This window comes from Spermophilus citellus, assembly GCF_964194105.1.
Source record: "Spermophilus citellus genome assembly, chromosome: 15".
In the NCBI taxonomy this organism is placed as follows: Eukaryota; Metazoa; Chordata; class Mammalia; order Rodentia; family Sciuridae; genus Spermophilus; species Spermophilus citellus.
Window position 1 is genome coordinate 46,055,186 of NC_138195.1, and position 26,620 is coordinate 46,081,805.

A 26,620-nucleotide genomic window follows, 5' to 3' on the forward strand; every position below is an offset into this window, starting at 1 on the left:
CACTAAAATTTTGTACCCTTTGACCAGTGTCTCCCCATTTACCTTACCCCCGAAACCCCTAGCAACCATCATTCTATACTGCTTTTGCAAGTTGGACTTCTTTTTTTGTCGGGACGGGGGGCGGGGAAGGAAGTGGGAGTACCAGAGATTGAATTCAGGAGAACTTGGCCACTGAGCCACATCCCCAGCCTTATTTTGTATTTTATTTAGAGACAGAGTCTCATTGAGTTGCTTGGTGTCTTGCTTTTGCTGAGGCTGGCTTTGAACTTGAGAACATCCTGCCTCAGCCTCCCCAGCCACTGGGATTACAGGCATGCGACACTGCACCCAGTGAGTTGCACACTGAACTTCTTTTAGATTTCACATATAAGTTACAGCCATGATCTTCTATCAGAAAATCTTAAGAAAATCACTTAAAAAAGCAAGACTGTGCTTTAAAAACTTGTTAGTGCTTTGGAGAGATTTAAAAATGTTTACTTAGTACCCAAAAGTGAAATAAAGACATTTTCAGATTAAACCAAAAATGAAGAGAATTTATTATTGCTAATAGATCTGCACTGCCAAAAGTGACAAAATTCTTCAGACTTTCTTTAGAACAGATTAAAAATCTGAATATTTCATAAATGAAAAGCACTAAAATGGTAAATATGTGGGTAAATATTAAAAAGTCTTTTCTCTTAATTTCTTCAAAAATACAATTATTGAAAGCAAAAGCCTTCACATTGTATTAGAGATTATAATATACACAGATAAAATATAAATGACAGGGTCTGGGGTTGTGGCTCAGTGGTAGAGCTCTTGCCTGGCACTTATGAGACATTGGGTTCGATCCTCAGCACTACATAAAAATAAAATTAAAATAAAAAAACAAAGGTATTGCGTCCATCTACAAATAAATAAATAAACAAATAAAAAATATAGATGACAACTACAGCATAAAAGACGAGTGGTGTGGGCTGGGGATGTGGCTCAAGCGGTAGCGCGCTCGCCTGGCATGCGTGCGGCCCGGGTTCGATCCTCAGCACCACATACCAACAAAGATGTTGTGTCTGCCAAGAACTAAAAAAATAAATAAATATTAAAAAAAAAAAAAAAAAAAAAAAAAGACGAGTGGTGATATGTAGAACTGTTAGACTGTAGGATTCTTATATTTTACTTGGAGTGGTACCAATATTAACTCTAAGTAAACCATGAAAAGTTATATTATAATTTCTGGAGAAACCACTAAAATATTAAGTGCTAAAGGCCATTAGACCCAACTATATGCCATCTAGAAGATATGTACTTCAAAAATAGATAGGCTGAAATTAAATAGAAAAATACAGACTATGCAAACAACCTGCACTTAAGGAAACTATGCTAATATGTCAGACAAAACAGACTTCAATAGGTATGTTATAAAAGATAAAGGGAGGACATTCATAATAATAACAGAGTCAATTCATCAGAAAGCATAACAAATCCTCAGTATGTATATACTTAATAACAGAGTTCAAAATTAAGACTGACATCATTTAAATGGAAAAACAGATAAACCCATATATTGTACATGGAAAATGTTAACACTCTTCTCCCATGAACTGATAATAGCCACTAGATAAGAAAAAAAAAGACAATAAAACCACAGAAGACATAAATACACTATCAACCACCTTGATCTAAGTGACATTTTTATAACATTTTACTGCAAACTTCAGAATACACATCTTTTCCAATGTAAATAAAACATTCATCAAAAAACAAAACAATGGGGCTAGGGTTGTGGCTCAGTGGTAGAGTGCTTGCCTCACATGTGTGAGGCACTGGGTTCAATTCTCAGCACCGCATATAAATAAATGAATAAAATAAAGGTCTGTCAACACTAAAAAATATTAAACAAAACAAAACAAAACAACTTACCATCTATTGAGCCATTAAACAAATCTCAATAAACCTTAAGGAAAAGAAATTTTACAGAATGTGTTTTCTGACCACAATGAAATGAAATTAGGAGGTATCTAGGGGAAAAAAATACCCAAATATTTGGAAGTTAACATACCTTTAAATAATCCATGTGTACACCAGAGAAATTACAAGGAAAATCAGAAGATATTTTAAACAGGATGATAAAAATATAAATACATCAAAGTTTGTGGGATGTAGATAAAACAGTGTTTAGGAGGGAGGGAAATTTATACCTTTAAAGCTTATCTTAGAAAAGGTAGGTTAAGGTTCTATCTTAAACAGCTAGAAAAAGGAAAACAAAGTAATTCATGCTGAAAAGAAGTAGAAGGAAGGAAATAACAAAGATATGAACAGAAATTAACCAAACAGACAAGAAACCATAGAGAAAATCAACAAAGTCAAAAACTATTTTTTTCTGAAAAGACTAATAAAAGTGCTAAACCTCAGGCTGGGGATGGAGCTCAGTGGTACGGTGCTTGCCCTGGATGTGTTAGGCCTGAAAGTCAGCCTCTAGTACGTGTGTGCGCACACATCCACATGCAAACACGCCAAAAAAAGAAAAGATAATTTACTGAAGGTAGGGTGAAAGGGAGGACTTCAGATTCTACCAACAAAGAAATAATAATGAAATATAATGAACATTTTATGTGAATGAATTCAATAACTTAGAAAAAACAGGCAAATTCCTTAAACATAAAACTTGTGTGGGGAGTTGTAGCTCAGCGATAGAGCATGTGCCTAGCTAGCACACTCAAGGCCCTGGGTTCAATCCCCAGCATTGCAAAAACAAACATGAAAACAAACAAATGAAAAAGACACAGCCAGGCAGAGTGGTGCATTCCTGTAATACTAGCAAATTAAGGGAGCTGAACAGAAGGATCTCAAGTCTGAGGCCAGCTTCAGCAACTTGTGAAGCCCTAAGCAACTTAGCAAGACCCTATCTCAAAAAAGCACTGTGGATGTAGTTTAGTGGTAAAGCACCCCTGGGTTGAATTCCTAGTATCTACCCTTCCAGAAAAAAAAAAAAAAAAAAAAGAAAGAAAACAAATTTGAAATATTCAACAAGATAAAATGCAAACTCCAAAGGTCTATATATTTATTAAGCATTAAATGATCAAAAGCTTCCCACAAAAAAACATTAGGGGATTGTGGCTCAGTGGTGGAGCGAGCACTTGCATGACATGTGTGAAACACTGGGTTTGATTCTCAGCACCACATATAAATAAATGAATAAAATAAAGGTCTGTCAAAAACTAAAAAAAAAAAAAAAAAAAAAAAAAGAAAAAGAAATTAAAAAAAAAAAAGAAAAACTTTAGGATCCGATAGTTTCACTGGTGAATTCTACCAAATAATTCAGAAAGAAGGAATGTGAATCTTACACAAGCTCGCTCTTTCTTTTATTTTTGTGGTAGTGGGAATCAAACACAGGGCCTCTGTACATGCTAGATAAGTGCGCTATCATTGAGCTACCACCCCAGACCTTACCTAAGCCCTTTCTGAAACCAGAGGAGAAAAAGTTCCTAGATCATTTTATAAGGTCAGTATATTATGATATAAAATCTGAAAAGACATCACAAAAAAAGAAAATTACAGACCAACATCCCTCGATATTCAACAAAATGTTAGCAAATCAATGTAGTATCTGTAAAAGCTTCTAGAAAAGTTAGATTTATTTCAGGGCTTTGAGAGATAAATAATGTTACCTACCATACTAAGAGAATAAAAGAGAAAAGTCTATAATTATTTCAATATACATAAAATATTTGAGAAAATACAAGAGCCAGTGATGATAAAAAAGTTTTCATATCATAGAAAGTGACCAGCTGATTTTAAAATTTATATGGTAATACAAGGAACCCTAGAATATCCACAGCAATCTTGAAAAGGAAGAACTAGGTTCAGAGTATTTACAAGAGCTGACACCTAAACATTTTCTAGAAAGTTACAGTAATCAAGTGAATGTGGGCATACAGAGAGATACATGGATAAATGTTGGAGAATAGAGAGCCCTGAAAACAGGTTCACACTAATGTGTCAAAGCAAACCAATGGAGCACCTTTTCAATAAATGGTGAAGGTAAAACTAGAAAGCCACATTTTCTTTTTATACAGAATAAATAGTTACCTGCCCTTGGACTCAGCAATTCCACTTATAGGCAGGTGTTTGCCCAAGACAAATGAAAAAAAAAAAATCACAAAAAACTTGTGCAAGAATGTTCAAAGCAACTTTAGATAATGAATATAGTCAAAAACTGGGAACAGCCAAAGTGTCCAGAGATAGAAAAAAGATGAACTTTGGGCTATTTATACAATAGATTCCAACTCCTCATAAAAAAGAATTTAACTACTGACACGTACAATGACATATATGAATCTTAAAAACATTATGTTGAGAGAAATCGTAGAAAGAATGTACATTGTATGAAGTTCTAGAATAAGTAATATTAATCTTTGGTTTATTAATCAGAATAAAGGTTGCCTTTTGATAAGTGGGGACAGAAACTGACCTCGAGGGGGGAAGAAGTAACTTTAACAAGCAATGAACCAGCATTAATGGAAGTGAAACATTCTTACATCTGCAATTTTGTACCAAAAAATAAGAGACTGATGGTTAGAGGGATAAAGCTATGCATAGATATATGATCAAGCCAATACAGTAAGTTAATTGAGCTGGATAGATGGATATTCTTTTTTTTTTTTTTTTTTTTTTTTTGTACCAGGGGTTGAACTCAGGGGCACTCAACCACTGAGCCACATTTGTATTTTATTTAGAGACAGAGTCTCACTGAGTTACTTAGCACCTCGTCTTGCTGAGGCTGGCTTTGAACTCATGATCCTCCTGTCTCAGCTTCCCAAGCCACTGAGATTACAGGCATGTGCCACTGCACCTGGCCCCATGGATATTCTTTAAATAATTATTTTGACTGCTCTGAAAGTCTGAAAAATTTCACAATAAAATGTAAAATGAAAAATTGTGCTTTTGATCCCTCTACTTTTTCATACTGCCTGTATAAATTGTAACTGAACCTATATGAAATAAGCCAACAGGGGGTCCTATTTTGAGTCATGATTTTATTTTTAGAATCTTTAATATAAGAAATAAACCTATCACTCCTTCTCATCAAAGACAAAAATTGAATTGCAGAATGACTTCAGCTTTTCATTATGTATGCTATAACTCTGGCTCAGATGAAAGAAGTCCTGCAGTTTCATGCATTGTGCTTCTGCTTAAATGACTGTTTTCAAGGCTAATCATTTAAAGATGGGCATCTGCCCTGACTACAGCATTTCACATATTGAAATGTATTTGCTGAGCTTGGCATCTCAAGGTGAAATGCAAGGCTCACATAGTGCCGACAAAAACAAAATGAATAAAAGATAGTATTAAGAAAATCTGGCATTTTACTGTTAAGGAAGGGCAGTCACCTAATAGATTGCAGATTCAATATTTATACTTTCAAGAGAAAACTTTTGGGTTTAATTACCTTTATCAAGAGATGCTCCAGCCATATGGTAAAAGCTCAATGCAGTGTCCACATCATTAATATTCTTTAGGAAAGTAAAGAAGTTCTCCACCTCTTGAAACGTGAGACCCTAAAAAGAGAGACAGCAAGGTAAGGCAGGACCTGAAGTAAAAAGCAGCACACAGTGCAGAAAGCTAGGCAGCTACTCATGGCTTTAAGGCAGAAATCTGTGCTCATGTCTAGATCAGAGATTGAATAAATTATTAGTCAAGAAATGTCAAATTTGTACATAATAGGGAAACAAAATTCTAGAATCTTACCCTGAGAAAAGCAAATTGGCTAATTGCTTCTCCTTCATGTGTAGAACATGACATAAAGCTGCTTGTAGTGATGGCTGGATATCTTTAATTAAAAATAGTTCTAACTATGCTTTCCCATTAGTCACACTATCTATTATGACACTTCCTAAGTGGGCTGTAGCCACTTGATCTGTTATACATCTTAAGAAGTTATATCAGAGCCAGGACTTTCATTTGAATAGTTGCACAGGCCAGCTAAGCTTTCTGAAGCTTAAGCTAATTAAAGAACCACCAAAGTTAGCAATGTATAGGGAATGAATTTCAGTATTTAGCAAAACCCAAGCAATAGGGAAGCTGTTCATTATTTCAATTTAGAAACTACTAATGAAATCATCCTTTTCAAAAGCTGTTCAGTGTTTGTACATCTTAACTCTACTTTCTTTTTTTCTGTGTAGTGCTGGAGATTAAACTCAGGGCCTCACACATGCTAGGCCAGTGCTCTGCCACTGAGCTACATCCCCAACTCCTTAATTTTCCATTCTATGATGGCTCAAGTGAAAGTAGTTCTATAAAATAGGGGCTACTGAGAGTTCCTTTACAGGGAGGAAGAGCTGTGCCATTCGCCTTTTCCTCACTTCTCACATATCAAGCTGTGATGGAAATGAAAACAGTTTCTAAGAAATGGAAACACTGGGGAATGCTGTAGACATTTTTAATGAAGCCTTGGGTCTTTAATGGATTGCAGATGTTGACTAGCTTCTACTTAGTGCTGCTTCTCTTTGGATTTCCATTTCCTAAACCAGGAAACCACATCAGGAACTCAATAAGGAGGTAACCTTAATAAGACAATCCACAGTTTTTTTCTGATACTCTCCAAACTAGGCTGATTGTATCTTTCATTTTATCAGACAGCTAAAATATGGTTACTATAATTATGTCACAGGAGCTTTTATAAGTTTTTCCTCCTGAGAATCAGAGAATTTACAAATATTGTAGAATATGAAGGCCATATGGAAAGGTGCATAAAATACAAATTTACAACTTAACAAACTGTTCTAAAATGAACACCCAAAGACTCTCCATTCATGTCAAGGAAGAGACAATCATTGTCAATATTTTGGAAGCCTCTTTCTTTCCCCACAAAGTGTCCCTTCCCAGTCATAATTTCTACCCCTACCTGTACCCCCAGTAATTATTACTACTTTTAGGAGATTCATTTCCTTGCCTTTTCCCCCCTAAGTAACATTGTTACTTATTTATGCATCCTTAAGCAGAAATAGTTTAATTTTATCTGCTTTTTAACTTTATGAATGAAATTATATAGTATGCATTCTGGCAATAGTGCATCTGTATTCAAGCATTCATTCAAACATTTATGGAGTATCTACTATGTACCAAATTCCATGATTTTTGGCAGTGAACTGCAAGGCCCATATTTTATACTTTTTTTAAAAAATTTATTTTAAAGAGAATTTTTTAATAGTTTTTTTTTTTATTTTTTAGTTATCGGCGGACACAACATTTTTGTCTGTATGTGGTGCTGAGGATCGAACCCGGGCCGCACGCATGCCAGGCAAGCGCGCTACCGCTTGAGCCACATCCCCAGCCCCCATATTTTTATACTTTGAGGTCAATTTCTTGACTGTGACATGGAAGCCCAGAGCTAGGGCTCTTCATATTTTTTTTTTTATTTTGAGACAGACAGGTTCTCATTTAGTTGCTTAGGGCCTTGCTAAATTGTTGACGCTGGCCTTGAACTTGTGATACTCCTGCCTCAACCTCCAGAGTCACTGGGATGACAGGAGTGTGCCACCCAGCCTCTTTTAGGGAGTTTTTTTTTTTTTTAAATATTTTTAGGGGCTGGAGATGTGGCTCAAGCGGTAGCGCGCTCGCCTGGCATGCGTGCGGCCGGGTTCGATCCTCAGCACCACATACAAACAAAGATGTTGTGTCCACCGAGAACTAAAAAAAATAAATAAATATTAAAAAAATTCTCTCTCTCTCTCTCTTTAAAAAAAATATTTTTAGTTGTAGATGAACATAATACTTTTGTTTATTTATTTTTATGTGGTGTTGGGGATTGAACCCAGGGTCTCGCACATGCTAGGCAAGTGCTCACACATGCTAGAGCACTACAACCCCAGCACCTTGTTTTAGGGATTTTATGTTAGCCTTTTATCTTCAAAAATCCTTTCAATAAATCAGTCCTCTGTCTTATTCCCTACATAAATCCATACTTTAATAAGTAAAGGTTTAACATGTCTTGTGTATGTGTTAATATAAGCAAAAGTTACCACTTAAACCATTTTAAGTGTACAATTCAGTGGCATTAAGTATATTCATGCTATTGGGCAGTCATCACCACCATCCATCTCCAGAATTTTGTTCACCTTTCCAAATGGGAAGTCCTTACCCATTAAACAATAACTTACCAGGTATGCTCATGTATGCCTGTAATCCCAGAAACCCAGGAGGTTGAGGTAGGAGGATCACAAGTTTGAGGCCAGCTTTAGTAATTTAGTGAGGCCCTAAGCAACTAAGCAACATCCTGTCTCAAAACAAAAATAAAAAGGGCTGGGGATGTGATTCAGTGGTTAAGTACCTCTAGGTTCAATTCCCAATACCTCCTATCTCCGCAAAAAATCCATAAAACAGAAAGGACACTGTAGAGAAAATATTTCTCACTCTGAAAAACAACCTCTAATGCTTGCTAGCTATTTTTTTGCGAAACATTAAATACTATAGTCCCAGACTAGTCTACTTATGCTGAGAATTATTTGAGAACAGAAAGAACAATATGAATTGAGTGGCTATCATTTGATGACTTAGAAAAACAGTGGGATACAAATCACATTATGTCACTATTAAATCTAAATATATGACACTTGGCATATATATATATATATATATATATATATATATATATATTGAGCATTTACTAACCACTCAGCACTATGCCAAGAACAGTGAGAGAAATAAAATTGTACTGGACATGGGCCTTGATTTTATGGAACTTATAATTTAGATAGATAGGCTGCCTTAAAGAAAAGATGACGCCAGTCACAAAATTCTTATTTCTTGGTACCTATTTTAGTAAAAATCCAGAGGGCTATTAGAAAAAAAACTAGAGTAAGACTATATGACACGAGCTATGTGGATGTTAAAATGAAATCTGAAAGGGGGCTCAGTGGTAGAGCACTTGTCTGGCAAATGTGAGGCACTGGGTTCAATCCTCAGCACATTAAAAAAATAATAATAAAAAAAAGAAGATTGAAAGACATGCTTGCTTCATGTTGAGCTGTTCAGACTGGAAGGCTATAGCTTATGTATAATTTGCTGGCAAGTGATGTCAACTGCAGACGTAGTAGTCAAAAGGAAATATCCTCCCCTTAGGTTTGGCAACAGAAGGTTTCACTTGAAAAAGGGGAGGTGGGGACATAAGAAATGAAGAACTTGTCTTCTCCTGTGACCAGCTATTCAACAAATTAGTTATCTATCTGCCTTTAGAAAGATGGACTTAGATGAGACTGGGCTCTAGGTGATTTAAAAAGATGAGATTAATAGTAATTTGTAGACAGTAGAGACACTAAGTTGTGTAAAAATGAACTTAACGTTAGGAAGTTAAATGAACTGTCTCTTTCAAAACTAAAAGCAATTGACAAAATTTTAGAACAGGAAAAAATCTTCATGATCTTGAAGAAACCAATAACTGTTACATAACACACCTACAGTACAATCCATAGAAGAAAAAAATTGATAAATTAGACTTCATCAAAATTTTTAAAATTTGTGCTTCAAAATACTGGGAAAACAGACAAATCACAGACTGGGAGAAAATATTTGAAAACCACTTGTTTGACAAAGGACTTGTACCCAGAATTACATAAAGAACTCTTACAATTAAATGAGAAGACCAGTAACTTGATTTAAAAGATGATTTGGGGATAGGGGTGTAGCTCAGTGGTAGAGCACTGGCCTAGCATGCATAAGGCCCAAGTTCCATCCTCAGCATGGCAAAAAAAAAAAAAAAAAAAAAAAAAAAAAAAAAAAAGGTTTGAAAAGACATTTTACCAAATAAGATAGATGAATGGCTAAGTACATGAAATGATTCTCATCATCAGTCATTGGGAAAATGCAAATAAAAACCACAATGATATACTACTACATTTATTAGAATGGCGGTAATAAAAAATAGACAATAACAAAGTGTTGTTGAGGATGTGGAGAAACTGGAATTTTTATACATTCATGTGGAAACATAAAATGATACAACCATTTTGGAAAATAGTTTGGCAGCTTAACATAAATAGGGCTGGGGTGGTGGCTCAGTGGTAGAGCACTCGCCTAACATGTGTAAGGCACTGGGTTTGATCCTTCTGCACTGCATAAAAATAAATAAATAAATAAAATAAAGGTATTGTGTCCATCTACAACTAAAAAAAAAAAAAAAAAAAAAAAAAGAAAAGAAAAAAAAGTTAAACATAAATATATCATATGGTCCAGCTACTTCACTCCTAGGAATCTTCTCAAGAGAAATAAAAACAAAGGTTGATATAAAGATTTATATGTAAATTTTCATGGCAGCATTATTCATAAAAGTTGTTAATGGAAACAATTCAATTGTTTATCAGCTGGTAAATGGATAAACAAAATGTAGTATATCTAAGCATAATATATTTATATTTACTACTCAGCAATAAAAAGATAAACTATTAGTACAAACATCAACATAGATAAACCTTAAAAACATTATGCTAAGTAAAAGAAGCCAGACAGAAAAAGACTACATTATTATGGCTTCATTTATATAAAATGTCCAGAACAGGCAAACCTTCGGAGGTTGAAACTGACTGAAAATTAGTGTGAGGGATCTTTCTGGAGTAGAAATGTTCTGGAAATGTTCTAAAATGGGATGGCAGTGATGACTGCATCACTCTGAATTTACTAAGAATCATTGAACTGTACACTTTAGATGACTTCTATGGTATATAAATTGTACCTCAATAAAGTTGTTTTAAAAAATAAAATGCAGTTGGAATAGATGAGAAAAGGGGGAAGGAAAATTAGGCTTCATGTGGAGTCATCTGTAAAGCTAGATATCTATCCAGTGCTGACAGGCCATGGACGACACACTGTAATAGATGATTCTCTGGCTCTGTTTTTTAAAATCAGTCATAGCAAACCCATCTACTAGGAGTCAGTGCAATTGCCCGAGTTTCCTTTATGGCCCACTGAAAAGATAAAATAGTCTCCTTCCTTCCTCCTTATATAACATACCTCCACCAATCTCCTCATCTTCCCTTTGTTCAATCTCCTGCTTCCTAAAGCATCCCTACTGTAAACCCCAGACTCCTCTTCAATTGTAGCCTTGCAGCAGGGGAAATTATACCATTTCTGTTTCTTATATTCTATAAGTATCTAATCTTTCTAAAACACCACTTTCTTAATATCTTCATCTTCTCAAAAATCTCAGTGATTTCCCACTGTAGCTGGATAAACTCTCAAACTTCTTAGCCTAGGATTTAAGGTCCTTCAACACCTGCTTCCATAACTTTCCTTTCTAACTATCTCCCTAAGAGCTTTAGGTTGGAGCCTGCTGACACTGGTTTCTTATTTCCCCCAAACCTTGTGTTTATTCAAACCACAGAGAATAAAAAGTGGCAACAAATAGGGTCATTAGTAAGAAGATTATGAATTATTAAAGATAGTCCTTGGTTTTGTATTTTGCACATCTATCAAGATAGTGTGTGATCTCTGGCAAACAAAGTTGAGAACCATCTGAAAAATGAGGATTCATTTATCAAGCAGGATTGTTATGATAAATGGAGAGAAAATATGCACATAAAGTACTAGGTAAGTAGGAGGTAGAAGTCCTTAGTAAGTCAGCATGCTTATCACTACAAAACTAGTGGTAATAAATTTACTCTATTAAACTCTGAAGACTTTTTTCTTTGTATGAGCAGGACCTTGAGAGTTAGAAAAGAGGAGAAAGGTTGAGAGAAGTGAAACCAGGGGAGCCTTTAAGGAACAGATGCCTGGAACTACCCACTGAGATTTTGGCTTAATAGGTTTGAAGAAGGTCCTGACAACCGCATTTCTTAAAAAATCCCCAGGTGATCCTATTGTTGAGAAGTACTGCATTAGAGGAGGAATATGGTTAGGACAAATAGCACTTTGCTATGAAAAAGATAAGATCTGGATTAGGAAGCCTTGTATTTCAGTCTAGACTCTGGATGGGTTATTAATTTCTCTTTCTCTGCCTCTGTATTCTCAAAGGCACAATCATATCTAACAGGGCAGATGGATATCCCAGAGACTCAGGAGGCTGAGGCAGGAGGATTGCAAGTTCAAGGATAGCCTCAACAAGATAGTGAGACCCTGTGTCAAAATAAAAAATAAAAAGGGCTGGGGATGTAGCTCATTAGTAAAGTGCCTTTGGGTTCAGTCCCCAGAAAAACAGAGAAATGGTTGTGAAGCACTGCATGATCATAAGGTTACATGCAAATATTTACTGAATACCACCATTAGAAAATTCAATCTTTTTCAGTCTGATTTGATATCTTAACATAGAATCCCATACAGAAACTGATTAATGTGAGGTAAATGAAAACTTTTATTTTCATGTTAACAAATCCAAATGGAATAAAAGAAGCAATTAGAAAACTGATGTTGATTTTCCCTTTAATGAGTCATGGTCCTAGAGACTGGTAACCTTAGGAGCAAAGGCCCTTCATTAACTTTCATTGTAGTTAATTGCTATGTTCACAAACTAATCAACACAAGAGGACAATCAATCTTCATCTCCTTTCTAAAGCAGGCTAGACATTCTGGCCAGAAGTAATTTAGCACTCCAGATTTTCATCATTTGACAAAATATGCCCTTCCATTTCAGAGCTCTTTTCCAAGGTCTTCAGGTCCTAAATTAACTCCTGCCAAAGCTTAAAGCACCCGATTTCTTCAAGGATATCTCCAATACCTAATTTATTGCTTTTTAAAATTTAAGTTCATAATAAAATATGAATTAGTCTATCATATTTTATTAGATAATAAAGATCAAATCAATGTGTGGACAAACCTTTAAAATAAGTCTGGTTAGAAAAAAAGAGAATGTTTCCTAATGCAAATACTATGCTTTTGGGCTGGAGTTGTGACTCAGCGGTAGAGCGCTTGCCTAGTACAGGTGAGGCCCTGGGCTTGATCCTTAACACCATATAAAAATAAATAAGTAAAATAAAGATATTGTGTCCAACTACAACTAAAAAATAAATACTTAAAAAAATACTATGCTTTCGGCAAGGGCCTATAAAATCCACCTGAACACTTGTAACCAATTTTCTGAAATAAAAATCTCCTATAGACATAAGCCAAGTATTAGGTTGTGTAGAAGAACTCTCTGGGAGAGAAATACTTCACTCTCTCACTTTTCATTAATGATAAGTTTACCCAGAGCTAAAAGAATACGTGCTCTGGCAACAGGCTGCACTGAGTTCAGAGGAGCTGTGCTTTTATCAGGGCCTGACCTGTCCTCAGTTGCAGCCCACAACCTGGTTTAGGGGTCCTTTTAGCTTTTCAACATCCAAGACAAGAAGAAAAAAGTCTGCTTGAGAAGTGCTTTTCACCAACTTGAGACAATGCTATTCATTCAAGATTTCTTATACAAAGTCAAAAAGACTAAGGAAACTGGGATAAGCACTAGCTATAGTATTCTTATGTTCAATAAATGAATATTTAGCTTTTTTTTTTTTTTTGGTGGTGCTGGGGATTAAACTCAACCTTGTGTATGCAAGGCAAGCACTCTACCACAAGCCACACCTCAAGCCTTTATTACTGAATCTTTTTTTGTGTGTGTGTGGGTTAGGGCAGGTTACTAGGGATTGAACTCAGCGGCACTCAACCACTGAGCTACATCCACAGACCTATTTTCTTTTGTATTTTATTTAGAGATAGAGTCTCAATGAGTTGTTAGCACGCTGCTTTTGCTGGGCTGGCTTTGAACTGGTGATCCTCCTGCCTCAGCCTCCGGAGCTGCTGGGATTACCGGTGTGAACTCCAAGCCTGGCTTATTATTGAATCGTTAAAGTGACAAAAAGTTTCATGTCCATCATATCATATTACCTTGGTAATCTCTCTTGGAACATTTTTACTGCCAGGTCAGTTGTCTGGTCATGGCCAGATGGTAATCATTGTCCAGCAGGAAATCATGGGATTTGGGAAAAAGATTTGGGTTCTCCTTTGTATGTGTCTGTGTGAGTGTGTACATGCGCAGGTGTGGTCTTTTAGAGACCCGACTTCTTAGCTGGTATGTGCCCGTTTGTTCATCCCACCAACCCCTAGTGCTGAGTGGGTTCCAACATTTACCCTTTTCTTTTTTTCCTTTTTGCACTAGGTACAGCTAGTGGTAAAAGGTATCAGAGAGCGGTGTTGAGTAGAGTTAGAATGAATCCCTGGTCTTAAATCTCAGAGCTGTTAAAAACTCTAGATCATCTCTTCCTAAATTCTCTCTCGTTTTTTTTCAACACTAGGGGTGCTCTACTACTGAGCCTCATCCCAGCCCTTTTTATTGTTTTATTTTTGAGACAGGGCCTTGCTAAATTGCTGAGTCTAGCCTTGAACTTGAGATCCTCTTGCCTTAGCCTCATGAGTAGCTGGGATTACAGGCATGTGTAACCATTCCTAAACTCTCTAATAATCTTATTATCAAACTATTTGCTTTTAAACTCATTTCTTTCCAAACTCCTTTCCGGGACTCTCTCCAAACATATATACAACCATGTCATTTCAGTAGTGTCTTTAGTAGCATCTCACTGCACTGTGAATAAATTTGGTACCTTCTAATCCTAACGCACATATTTCCTGGCCCTCATCTCCCTCTCTGACCTCATCTCAGGTCTTTCTTATTCAGTATGATTAAACCACACTATCTCTTTTCAGTTCCTCAATGTGCCATGTTTGTTTTTCCTGCTAATTATGGACTGTTTGTGTCCCCACTTCCCTCCCCAAATCCATGTGCTGAAACCATTGTTCTCTTAGTATAGCTAAAATGGGGGCCTCAAAGGAAATAAGAAGGGAAAATGAAGTCATAAAGTGGGCCGTAATCTGATAGGATTAGTATCTTTATAAGGAGGAATACCACCGAAGAGCTGCTGTCTATCCATGTGTACTGAGGAAAGCTTATCTGACGACACATTCTCCAACTATGAAAAAGTAAACTTCTGTTGTTAAAACCACTCAAAGTCTGTTGTACTTTGGTATAGCAGCCATATAGGTTAATACATTAACTCAAAATTTTGCATATGTAACTTCCCTCTGTCTATACCTTCTCTTCTTTTTTCTCTTTCTTTTCTTCCTTACTTCTCATCTAATTTGCCTTCCAACTGTATTACTCTAACAGAACAGCTCTCCCAAAGGTTATCAGTTACTACCATTTCATCAAAACCAACAGATAGGTTCATCATTACCTTACTAGTGCCTCTCTGTTGCACAGGACAATGCAGAACCTCAGTTCCTGAACCTTCTTTTTTTCCTTCACTTTGATTTCACTACTCTCTCTAAGTATTTCTATAATCATTTCTTCTAGATTTCCTTACTGAGATGCTTAAATGTTAGTGTTCCACTGGATTCTTGGCCCACAGCTCTTTTCTGTGTAATGCCTTCCTTGGAAATCTTTCTGTTCTCATGATTTTAACTCTTAACAGTGTACTGATGATTCCTAAATCAACTGCAGACAGACAGAATATCTAGTTGTCTGCTGATTATCTCTATTTGGAGAGTTAAAAATATCTTAAACTCAAGACATCCACAACTGAACTTCTTCTTTCAATTCAAGCTAGCCTCCTGCTGAAATTCTCCATCTCAGTGCACAGTACCAACTTTTGCCTGAACAAGAAACTTAGGGTTATTCTGGTTATTACCTCCATTGCTTATTTTTTTTCTCCCTTTGCATCTTCAGTATTAAAGATGAATTAGTTCATAACTTCTTCTCACTATTATGTTGTTACCTTTGCAATAACCAGAAGTTCCCATGGCTTCTTTTCTTTCTCCATCCAAAGTGACCTACCTTTCCTTCTTTGAAGTGCTTCTTGAGCTGCTTCTGCATAGCAATCAGCTTTTTGGACTGTACCCCACTGTAGGCCAGCAGCATGCCACCAAATTGCCTCTCAGTAATTCTCCCATCTACAGGATCATGGCGTTCAAACTGAGAGAGAGAAAAAAAAAGAGTGTTCTTGGAGTCAAATGGTAAGTATTTTGATGTGGAATGTAGAATGATCAATTGTGTTAAGAACATAGTTGCATAAAGCTTGCAAGAACTGAAAAAAACTACCAAGAAACAGAAGAGCCAACTTTTAAGATCAGATCTGTCATTAACTATGACTTAAGAGAAGCTGCCCAACTACCCTGGCCCTCAATTTTCTCAAAGATAAAAAAGAACTCAATAGCCTCTAATACTTCTCCATAGGTCAGGAACATCCTTGTGAGGATAAACATGATTTTAAAGCTCCATATAAATCCACACTATTTTTAGTAATAAGTAATAATTAGTAATAATTAAGGTCATCTGTGTCCTTGCTTCTCAGAGAGAATTTAAAAGCTAATTATTATAAATCTGATCAGTTACATATATGTAAAGTCAAGTCAGTTTCTCAATGTATATTCTATATTGTTACACACTCAGATCTTTGAGGATTTCAGATAAAAGTAATGTATTTTCAAGTTTCCCCTAAAATGCTTAACTGCATGTTAGGACATCAACAGAGCTCAGGAAAAAAAAAATACATAAAATGTAGGATGCCTACATTAGACTTGTTTGCTACAAAAACTGCTGAAAAAAATAAATAAATAGTATTTATTTATTGGTAGGCAAGCACTTTACTATCGAGCTACATCCCCAGTTCTTAAATATATTTAAATATGAAGATGAAATGTTAAGTATAAAGGACTTCTTAATCTAAATGATAATCAGAAAATAAAATTTTCATTTAAAGTGGAGACAAGAAAGCTATCTCAGTTGCAGCTGCAATGTTAATGATACTTATAAACAAATAATAAAATGGCTAGCTATGGCCCAATAATCAAATAGAAATGATTTGAAGATGGCAAAATTTCTCCATGGTTTTACTGGAAAATAGAAAACACAGGGAGATTTTTGGATTTCTAGACAGCAGAGCCAAATCTGTTCTTATGAGAGGGGCATACATAGACCTAAGATGGTACTAAGTAAGTTCACATCAACAAGCGTTTCCTGAATGTCTTCTAGTTGATTAACACTTGTACTTATCATTGTGGGGTACAGAAAAGAAGGAAAAAATTATGTTTCTATTCTCAGGGACCTCACCTGAATCTAGGAGGGAGATGAGATTCACACATGAGACATGAAATAAAGAATAGTCAAAAGTGAATTCTCTTTCAATTCTCATTTTCTTAACTGGCTTGGTAAGTTTAGTCACTGATGAGACTATAGCAATGAGGAAGGCACAAAACCTTAATAATATCACCATTTACCTTAATAATATCACCATTTACTGAACATGTACTATGTGCCAGGTAATCCATCTATACTTCTTTCATTTAATCACTAATAGTTCTATGAAACAGCTATTATTAATTTCACATTGCAGACAAGAAAACTGAGGCAATGTGCAGCTACATGTAACAGAGCTGGGATTCAAACCCAGCCCTGCTAGGTCCAAAGACTATCTGAATGCCACACTGCTTCCTGCTTGGAAGCAGTGGTACCTATGCAACTTGTAGGACAGCACTATGCTGTTTTAGATAAACTAAGACAGCCATGGGGCTTATAAGTCATAGTTAAGTAAGAAGCAAAACTATTTGCAAAGAAATCAACATCATCAATATTAAGTGAAGGCCTCCCTTTCAACTCAACCACTCAATATATCATGTTTGTCACACCATCACTTCTATAGAGCTGATTAATTTCTGACAATACCAAAAGTTTTCAGGATTCAATTTAAGTTTGATTTATGGTTCAATTTAGCATCCTGAAACAAAATGGATGGCTGTCGAAATTTTGTAAATGGACACAGTTTCTGCAACGTTGAGATCAGATTTTCAGGGAAATCTGATACCTGGGTAAAAGCTGGGGTTGCATAGTTCATCTTTAGACTTTTTCTGAAACAAAGCAGAGGCCCCTGCTCTTGGAGCCAGGCTTTAACAATTTAGAGCCTTTACTCTCCCCTTGTCTGGAGGGTTTCACAGCTGTGGGACAGTCCCCTATATTTGCACTAGATGAGTTTTCAGCTTCATGCCACAAGACAGATTTAACACTGAAATGTTTCTTGTCCATAACACTGGCAGCAGCTTCGGCCTGCTCAAGGCTTACAGAAAGGCCTTTATTCTCCACAGGGGCAAAGCTTCCCTATGTAATGTTTCAAAGGCAAAAAGAAAATTTCCAGCAGATTCCCAAGTAGCAATTTTGATGTTTAAATTAGCATTTTTACCACTATTCTTTTGAAAATTTGAACTGGCTTCTGATAATGGGTTCTATTATTATTAAGTTGGAACTAAAAGGCTTAAAAACTATAAAATTCCGTTTATCCATGTATTACGGCTCATTTTGAAACTTACTACTTTAGCTCTATAATTTGATTTTGGGCAGCACCTCTGTTTATACTTGCAGGGTCCTTTGAGGCATGGCTGCCTCATTTCTGAGTTGGTTTTTCTCTTTTTCTTTCTAGTGGTGTGGGTTGAACTTAGGGTCTTGTGCATGCTAGGCAAGTACTCTTACCACTGAGCTACAGTCAAGCCTATTTCTGAGCTCTTCAACATGGTTGGAATGAGCCATGGGGAATTTTTTCTTTCCACAAAACTGTTCATGGGAACAGACATGAACTAATGTCCTATTAATTTAACACTTTTTAACTGAAGACCTACCAAGATTTTTGAGGGTGGTATCTCAAGGACCTTCACTGGGGTTAAATTTTCAAGGGTAGCAGCTAGATATAAAGCTCTATGGGCCAAGTATCGCAAGCTTTGAAAATCCTGTGGGTGTACTCACATGCAATCAATCTCCAAGGTAAGGGAGAGCCTTTGGAGAAAGACACAGGTTAGGACAAAATTATCACAATGTAGAAAACTTCTATTTGTATATTTGGAAGCAATCTGAATCATTGGCTTGCATTTTCCTTAGCCAAACATATGTTCCACTTATGTTGGAACCTCCTATGTTCCACTTCAATGACAATTAAGAATTTCCATTCTATTTGATCCTACGGCACAGAACATGTGCGTTCCAGCACACCACCCACCATCTGTATCCCTTTTCTGTGTTTAAAAGGAAAGCTGAACAACCTAGCACTTTCCTTTTGTGCTACTGCCACTTTCTCAAATGGATACAAGCTGTTGTCTCCCTGTTGATCCCCAGGGGGCTGCAGGGCAGGCAAAGAAGGACCAGAAAAGAGGAGCCAAAAAACTGTCTGCAAGATTTTTCCTGGCGTTCTATCCACACTATGCCTCTCCATTCCCATCCCTGCCCCTTGTTGAGAGAAGGGACAGCCTTTTGGAAGGACAGATGGTCTACACATATCTACATGAAATGATCTGAGGAAGATGGGAAGTCAGGAAGAGAAGAAAATGTATGATGAACAAAGTCCAAAATTAAGGTTAAAAAAGAGTAAAATAAAAACAATCAGTATCTGCAAGTCGGCCTTTATATGTTAAAGACTTTTGTGGTTAATGAATCTCGGCTGGAAATTCTCTCTCTCTTTTTTTTTTTTTGCCTTTGAAACGTAATAGAAGGAAGGTTTGCTCCTGTGGAGAATAAAGGAACTTCAATCCTGTTTTCTTTCTTTCATATAATTACCTTTCATAAAATTTTGTCTATCTCCCAGAGTAAACCCTTCCCTTATACAAATATTTCAGAATGATAAATTTCTTGATAGGCTTTTTCTAGATTCTGAACTGCATGATGCAAGCTGTATGGAGAGCTCAGGCCACTGAGCTGAACACATCTATGTTTTTCACTCTGACAGTATGTGGCTTTTGAGATCTTAACCATGCCACTGTTGATACTGTCAGGAGTCTCACCATTATATCCATCAAAAGAAAAAACGATTAGGCAATGTTTCGTACTGTAAACCTACACAGTGAGCATGACATATATATTTCATAGCTGGAATTGAAATCTGTGTTTCTGCAATTGGATTGGTACACCAGAGAACCCTAAGCCAGATTGTCAGGAACCTGAATTTTCTTGGTCTTTAAATGTAAAAGGCATCTTCACTGTCAAAACTAATATTGTGCCTTGGCAAGCTGAGGAAGAAGGTCACTGTCCTCAGCATGGGCCAAAATAAACTTTGGAGATGAGACTGGACCATGAGATTACAAACTGTCAAATAGTTTTTTTTCCTTTTCTTTTTTTATGATACTGGGGATTAAACTCAGAGTCTTATGCGTGGTGCCACAAAAGGACTCAAGGCCATGAGTACACCCTTCTTAAAGCTTTACTTTAAGCCTAAACTCTAGACTTTTCTACTTGAAATTCAAAGATTACTTCCACTTTAAAAACTGTTTTAACTGGGTGTGGTGGTATATGCCTGTAAGGCCCAGCTACTTGAGAGGCTAACTCAGGAGGATTACTTGAGCCTAAAAGTTTGAGACTAACCTAAGCTACAAACCCAAACCTGGGTCTTAAAAAAATCATTGGGGCTGGGGTTGTGGCTCAGTGGTAGAGCGCTTGCCTACCATGCGTGAGGCACTGGGTTTGATCCCTAGCACCACATAAAAACAAACAAACAAACAAATATTGTGTCCATCTACAACTAAAAAATTGTTTTAAAGAATGTTCAGAGGCTGGGGTTGTGGCTTAGTGGTAGAGCACTTGCCTAGCACATGTGAGGCACTGGGTTCGATCCTCAGCACCACATAAAAATAAATAAATAAAGGTATTGTGTCCATCTACAATTAAAAGAATGTTCAGACTGGTGATGAAATCAACTGACTGACTAACTGATATAAATCCCAATCATATAGTAATACCAGGAAAAAGTTAACCTGGCAGACTGATAGCCTCAAGTAGGAAGATAATAAAACTGATGCATGAATTTATTACTGATAATAAAAATCAAAATATATTTGCTGAGTTTGTTGGGAAAAATAGTTTAGATCTGGAAAAAGGTTTCCAAAGCTTGATAAGTTTTGGCTTCATTCCATAGAAGGATGGATTCACTGAAGAGACTAAAAATATGTGTTTAGGCCCGAGTTCAAATTCTGGCTTAAATCCATACTTGCTGGCTTCTCCTTACCAAAAAAAAATGGAGATAATATTTGTGACCTCAAAATAGTATTGCATATGGATTAAATGAGATAACATAAAGAGAGATATTAGCACAGTTTGATATCTAGTCAGGATTAAAAAAACGTAGCAATTAATATTTTCCCTCCTGTTTTGCAATTAATATTTTTATCACCATAATATCACCTCTCTGGAAAGTAACAGCCTCAACTGTTTATTCTGTTCACTGTGACTATTAAGTTCAATTACTATTCCTGCATCCTTTCAATATTGCTTTTTCTTAGCCTTTCTTCAGTTTTACAGAATATTACTTTCATATTTGAAGAGTAGAAAAAGTACATTCAAAACTTTTATTTATTATTCAACATATAAATGATTCCAAGATTAAAGTACTTAGAGTTGGCTGGTGCACAATACCAGCTTAATAAGTCCTGTACCCTCCTCTCAGTTACCAGACGGAAAACTTGGTATAACAAAGGAGCTCAGGAAATATGTATTGACTGAACTCAGACAAAACACTGAGTGTTTTGCTCAAAACATTTGCTCACAACACTCTGTCCTGTTGTTGGGAACATTCCCTATCTGAGGGGAGGAATATTTCACCACTTATCCCTTAATAATATCTACTTCATGATACTGACTTCTGTAAGGACAGTCTTGAGAATGCCATTTGTTATGGCTAATGAGTACATGCCTGAGTGCTTATCACCTGCCAGGTGCTATCCTAGGAACTTATATAATTCTCAGAACACCATATAACAGGTACTATGATTATTCCATTTTATAGAAAAGGTAATGTTACGTAGAAAGAAGTTAAATAATTTGCCCGCAGAGATAATCTGGGGAGAAATTTCTGGCCTTGGTATCAGAACAGTTGATTTATTCTTATTTTAAAGGTATCATAAATTTCTTCTAATATCATTTATTTATTTTTTCTTTTTTTTTTTAAAGAGAGAGTGAGAGAGGAGAGAGAGAATTTTTTAATATTTATTTTTTAGTTCTTGGCGGACACAACATCTTTGTTGGTATGTGGTGCTGAGGATCAAACCCGGGCCGCACGCATGCCAGGAGAGCGCGCTACCACTTGAGCCACATCCCCAGCCCTAATATCATTTATTGGAAAGCTTTAGAGTCAAGTTTGTGGTCCACTTCTAACAAGGACAGAAAATTTTGACTCTACTTTTAATTTTTCATACTAACCTTATTCCTGGCTTTCTCTCAATTTTTTCCTTCTTTTAACTGTATGCTTTTGCTTTCTTTCATAAATGGTTTCATATTAGATGTATTATTCTGCAATTTGCTTTATTTAATCAACATATTTTTAAGATTGACACACTTAACTGTGCTGCTTTCATTTTTATTCTATTATGGATTTCAACTGTTTACAAAAATGCCACTATTTATCAGTTTCCCTGTAAGTGGACATCTGAGTTATCACCAGATTTTGCTATTATAAAAATGCTGTTATGAGTGTTCTTCATGGTAGTGCTGGGATTGAATCCAGGGCTTTGCACAAGCTAAGCCCAAACTTACCACTGAACTACATCCCCAGTTCTAATAGGAACATTCTTGCATAGGAGTCCTGGTGAAAAGGGAACAAGAGTTCTGAGTCTAGGGTATCAATCTAGAACAACAACTGCTGACTTTTCAAGATAAAATCCAATTATTTCCCCAATACGTTAATAATGTTTATCAGTTATGTATATGAAAGAGTCCCTATTGTTCACATTTTTATCAGCACTTGGTATTGTCAGATCTTTTATTTTTTGCCAATCTCCTTAGTATAAACATAGTAGCTATAAGCTCTTTAATGCTCTTAATGTCATTTTTCTGAATTAACTTCCAGAAAGATGTGTCATTTTATAATCTTAGTACCCTTAACAACATCAAGCTTGATAATTAAAAACAACTTTATCCAGGGAAAAAACTCATTTAAGTTACTCTTTCTTTGACTAGGGTGACTATTTCTCTAACATGTGTATTGGTCAATTATATTTCTTCCTCTGATTTTTTAAATGTTTTTTGCTTATATTTACAAACAGAAATGCTGATATTTATCTTAACTTATAAAATTAAAAATATATTCTCTTTGTTAATGTTACAAATCTTTTTGCCTAGTCTGCTAATCTTCTAATTTTTTTAAGTCTGTTTTATATATAGAAATTTAAAACCTTTATTATAACCAAATGTATAGATCTTCTTTCACAGGTTTATATCTAAGAACTCTTTCCTGGTTAGATAAGAAGCTAACTCAATACTGACCTACAGTTTCTACTATTATTATGTTTTGTGGTACCAGGGATTGAACCCAGGGATGCTCTACCACTGAGCTACATCCCTACCTCTCTTTATTTTTTGAGACAAGGTCTCACTGAGTTGCCCAGGCTGGCCTCTCACATTTGTGATCTTTCTGTCTCAGCCTTCTGAGTCTCTAGGATTACAGGTGTGCTCTATCACTATGCCTGGCAAGTTCCTATATTTTAAACAAATACTAAAATGTATAGGCTGGGAACATGTTCAATGGTGGAGAATTGCCTGGCATGATGCAGTCCTGGATTTTATCCCCAACACTGCACCAAACAAAAACAAAAACCCCCCAAAATACCAATACCACCAGAAAACAAACAAAAACCCCCAAACCATGAAAACATATATTCCTCAACACCAATCAAAGGTGATGATTAAATCTTCAGAACAAAACAGCCAATCATCAGCTGTTTGTTTTTAAAAGTCATCTAGTCTGCTTTTTTTATATTTAAATTTTTACTGATACATAAAGTTTAAAAATTGTACATATTAGTGGGGTACAGTGAAATATTTTGATAACTGCATGTGCTTGTCAGTTTAAATCAAATGAACAGAACTATTTCCTAAAACATCTGTTACTTCTTTATGGTGAATACTTTAGTCTGCTGACTTTTTAACTACTCTGAATGTTTGGGAATTTAAATTAGAATGGGATAATTTAAGCCTAATTAATCAGATTCCCTCTACAAAGGGAATAATCTCAAATAAAATTCACAGTCCAGTTAACTTTCTTCTTCTCAGTTTAAATGTGTATCATTAGCTACAAGGCTATGAAAAATGCACAAAACAAAACAAAATCAGTTCAGTTTCTAAGAAAAGAAGCCCTAAGAGGATATTATACTTATTCAGAAAAACTCCCTAGGTTAAGAAATCAACAATATTCTATCACCTCTAACAACACTTACCAAGCACTTACATGCCAGATCCTATTCTAAGCGAGTGCTTTCTAGACATTAACTCACCCAGCATCTTGAATCATATAAAATTTATTGGTAATTTTTCCTTAAGACCTTGATCAATATGAAGCCTTAAACGCTGACAAAATTAACCTTTTAATATTCTGACCATTCTATGAAGTAAATGTTTCCTCATGAAATTGCTAAAAACTTCCTTTAAGACGACTCTGTCAGCAAGCAGACCTTCTTATATCCCACTTCTGCTTTCAATAATATGAAAACTTCAGACCAATCTCTAACGAACATAGATGCAAAAATTCTCAATAAAATTCTGGCAAATCGAATACAAAAACATATCAAAAAGATCTTATACCATGATCAAGTGGGATTCAACCCTAGGATGCAAGGTTGGTTCAACATACGGAAATCAATAAATGTAATTCATCACATCAATAGACTTAACGATGAGAACCATATGATCATCAATAGACACAGAAAAAGCATTTGACAAAATACAGCACCCCTTTATGTTCAAAAAACTAGAAAAACTAGGGATAACAGGAACTTACCTCAACATTGTAAAGGCTATCTACGCTAAGCCTCAGGCCAACATCATTCTAAACAGAGAAAAACTGAAGGCATTCCCTCTAAAATCTGGAACAAGACAGGGATGCCCTCTCTCACCACTTCTATTCAACACAGTTCTTGAAACACTGGCCAGAGCAATTAGACAGAAAAAAGAAATTAAAGGAATAGCTATAGGAAAAGAAGAACTTAAACTAGCACTATTTGCTGACGATATGATTCTATACCTAGAAGACCCCCCCAAAAAAAAACTCCACCAGGGAACTTCTAGAACTAGTAAATGAATTCAGCAAAATGGCAGGATATAAAATCAACATCCATAAATCAAAGGCATTTCTATATATCAGTGACAAATCCTCTGAGAGGGAAATGAGGAAAACTACCCATTCACAATATCCCCCCCCCAAATAAAATACTTGGGAATTAACTTAACAAAAAAGGTGAAAGATATATACAATGAAAACTACAGAACCCTAAAGAGAGAAATAGAAGAAGACCTTAGAAGGTGGAAAGATCTATCTTGCTCATGGATAGGCAGTTAATATTATTAAAATGACCATACTACCAAAAGCACTATACAGATCAAAATCCCAATGGCATTCCTCATAGAAACAGAAAAAGCAATCATGAAATTCATAAGAGACCCAGAATAGCTAAAGCAATTCTAAGCAGGAAGAGTGAAACAGGTGGTATCGCTATACCAGACCTTAAACTATACTACAGAGCAATAGTAACAAAAACAGCATGGTACTGGCACCAAAACAGGCTGTATACAAATGGTACAGAATAGAGGACACAGAGACTAACCCACAAAACTACAACTATCTTATGGCAAAAGCATGCACTGGAGAAAGGATAGCATCTTCAACAAATGGTGCTGGGAAAACTGGAAATCCATATGCAACAAAATGAAATTGAATCCCTATCTCTATTTTCTCTTACCTGAATATGGGATTGCTTTCCTCTGACTCCATAATTTCTATAGAGTGCTCTGGGATCTACCCCTGGGTAAAAACACAACCCATTCCACACTCCGTATGCCCTAACATTGCTGACAGCTTGTCAACATTCATATGTCAGAGGTTTAGTTTGTTCATTATCTGATGTGTAATACCCATTACCAGGTTTGATGTGTTGATGTTACCTAAAGGTGTGGCAAACTAGGAGGCAGTAGCTGATATAAAAGTTGTTAAGAAATATAATAATTGGGGCTGGGGCTGGGGCTCAGCAGTAGCCCACTTGCCTGGAATGTGGAAGGCACTGGGTTTGATTCTCAGCACCACAAATTAATAAATAACATAAAGGTATATCAACAACTAAAAAAAATTAAAAAAAAGAAATAATAATAATTAAGATGCAGAATTTACACTGGGCTTGGTGATTCATAATTGATTGCTTCCGCATCGTAATGAATGACTAGATTAAAACATAAAAACAGAATGAGAAAATAAAGGCTAGGAGTGTAGCTCAGTGGTGCTTGCCTAACATGGGTGAAGGCCCTGCATTTGATGTCTAGCACCAAAAAAAAAAAAAAAAAAAAAAAAGAAGAGAAAAAAAAAAAACATCTAAAAATCAAATACTTTAAAAAAAGTAATCTTGGAGATGGAGGTAAAGTTCTCTCTTCTTCTGTTCGCATATTGATACAGGGAGAAAACTCTAACTCAGAGGATCGAAATCTATCTAATAGGAGGGTATATGTTTTCAGTGGGCTCCAGTATAATGCAAATTAGCCATAATTTTACTAAAACATACAATATAAAGTCCTCTAAGCTGTGCCTTAATGCTTTTTCTTCTCTTTTCATTTTGAGTCAGGGACTCACCAAACTGCTGTGTCTGGCCTTGAACTTGTGATCTGGATTCCCGCCTCAGCCTCCAGAGT

General features: G+C 36.0%; 1 protein-coding gene across 3 annotated transcripts in view; it reads right to left on the bottom strand.

The window, feature by feature from the left end:
- The window catches only part of MICU1 (mitochondrial calcium uptake 1), a 188,988-nt gene that overhangs the window by 22,031 nt on the left and 140,337 nt on the right, over positions 1–26,620 (bottom strand). For all 3 annotated transcript variants that reach the window (XM_081267168.1, XM_081267166.1, XM_081267167.1), the window contains 2 exons: positions 15,764–15,901; positions 5,429–5,537 (listed from right to left, as the gene is read on the bottom strand). In XM_081267168.1, coding sequence (XP_081123294.1) covers positions 5,429–5,537; positions 15,764–15,901 — 247 coding nt within the window. The remainder of the gene's footprint in view (positions 1–5,428; positions 5,538–15,763; positions 15,902–26,620) is intronic.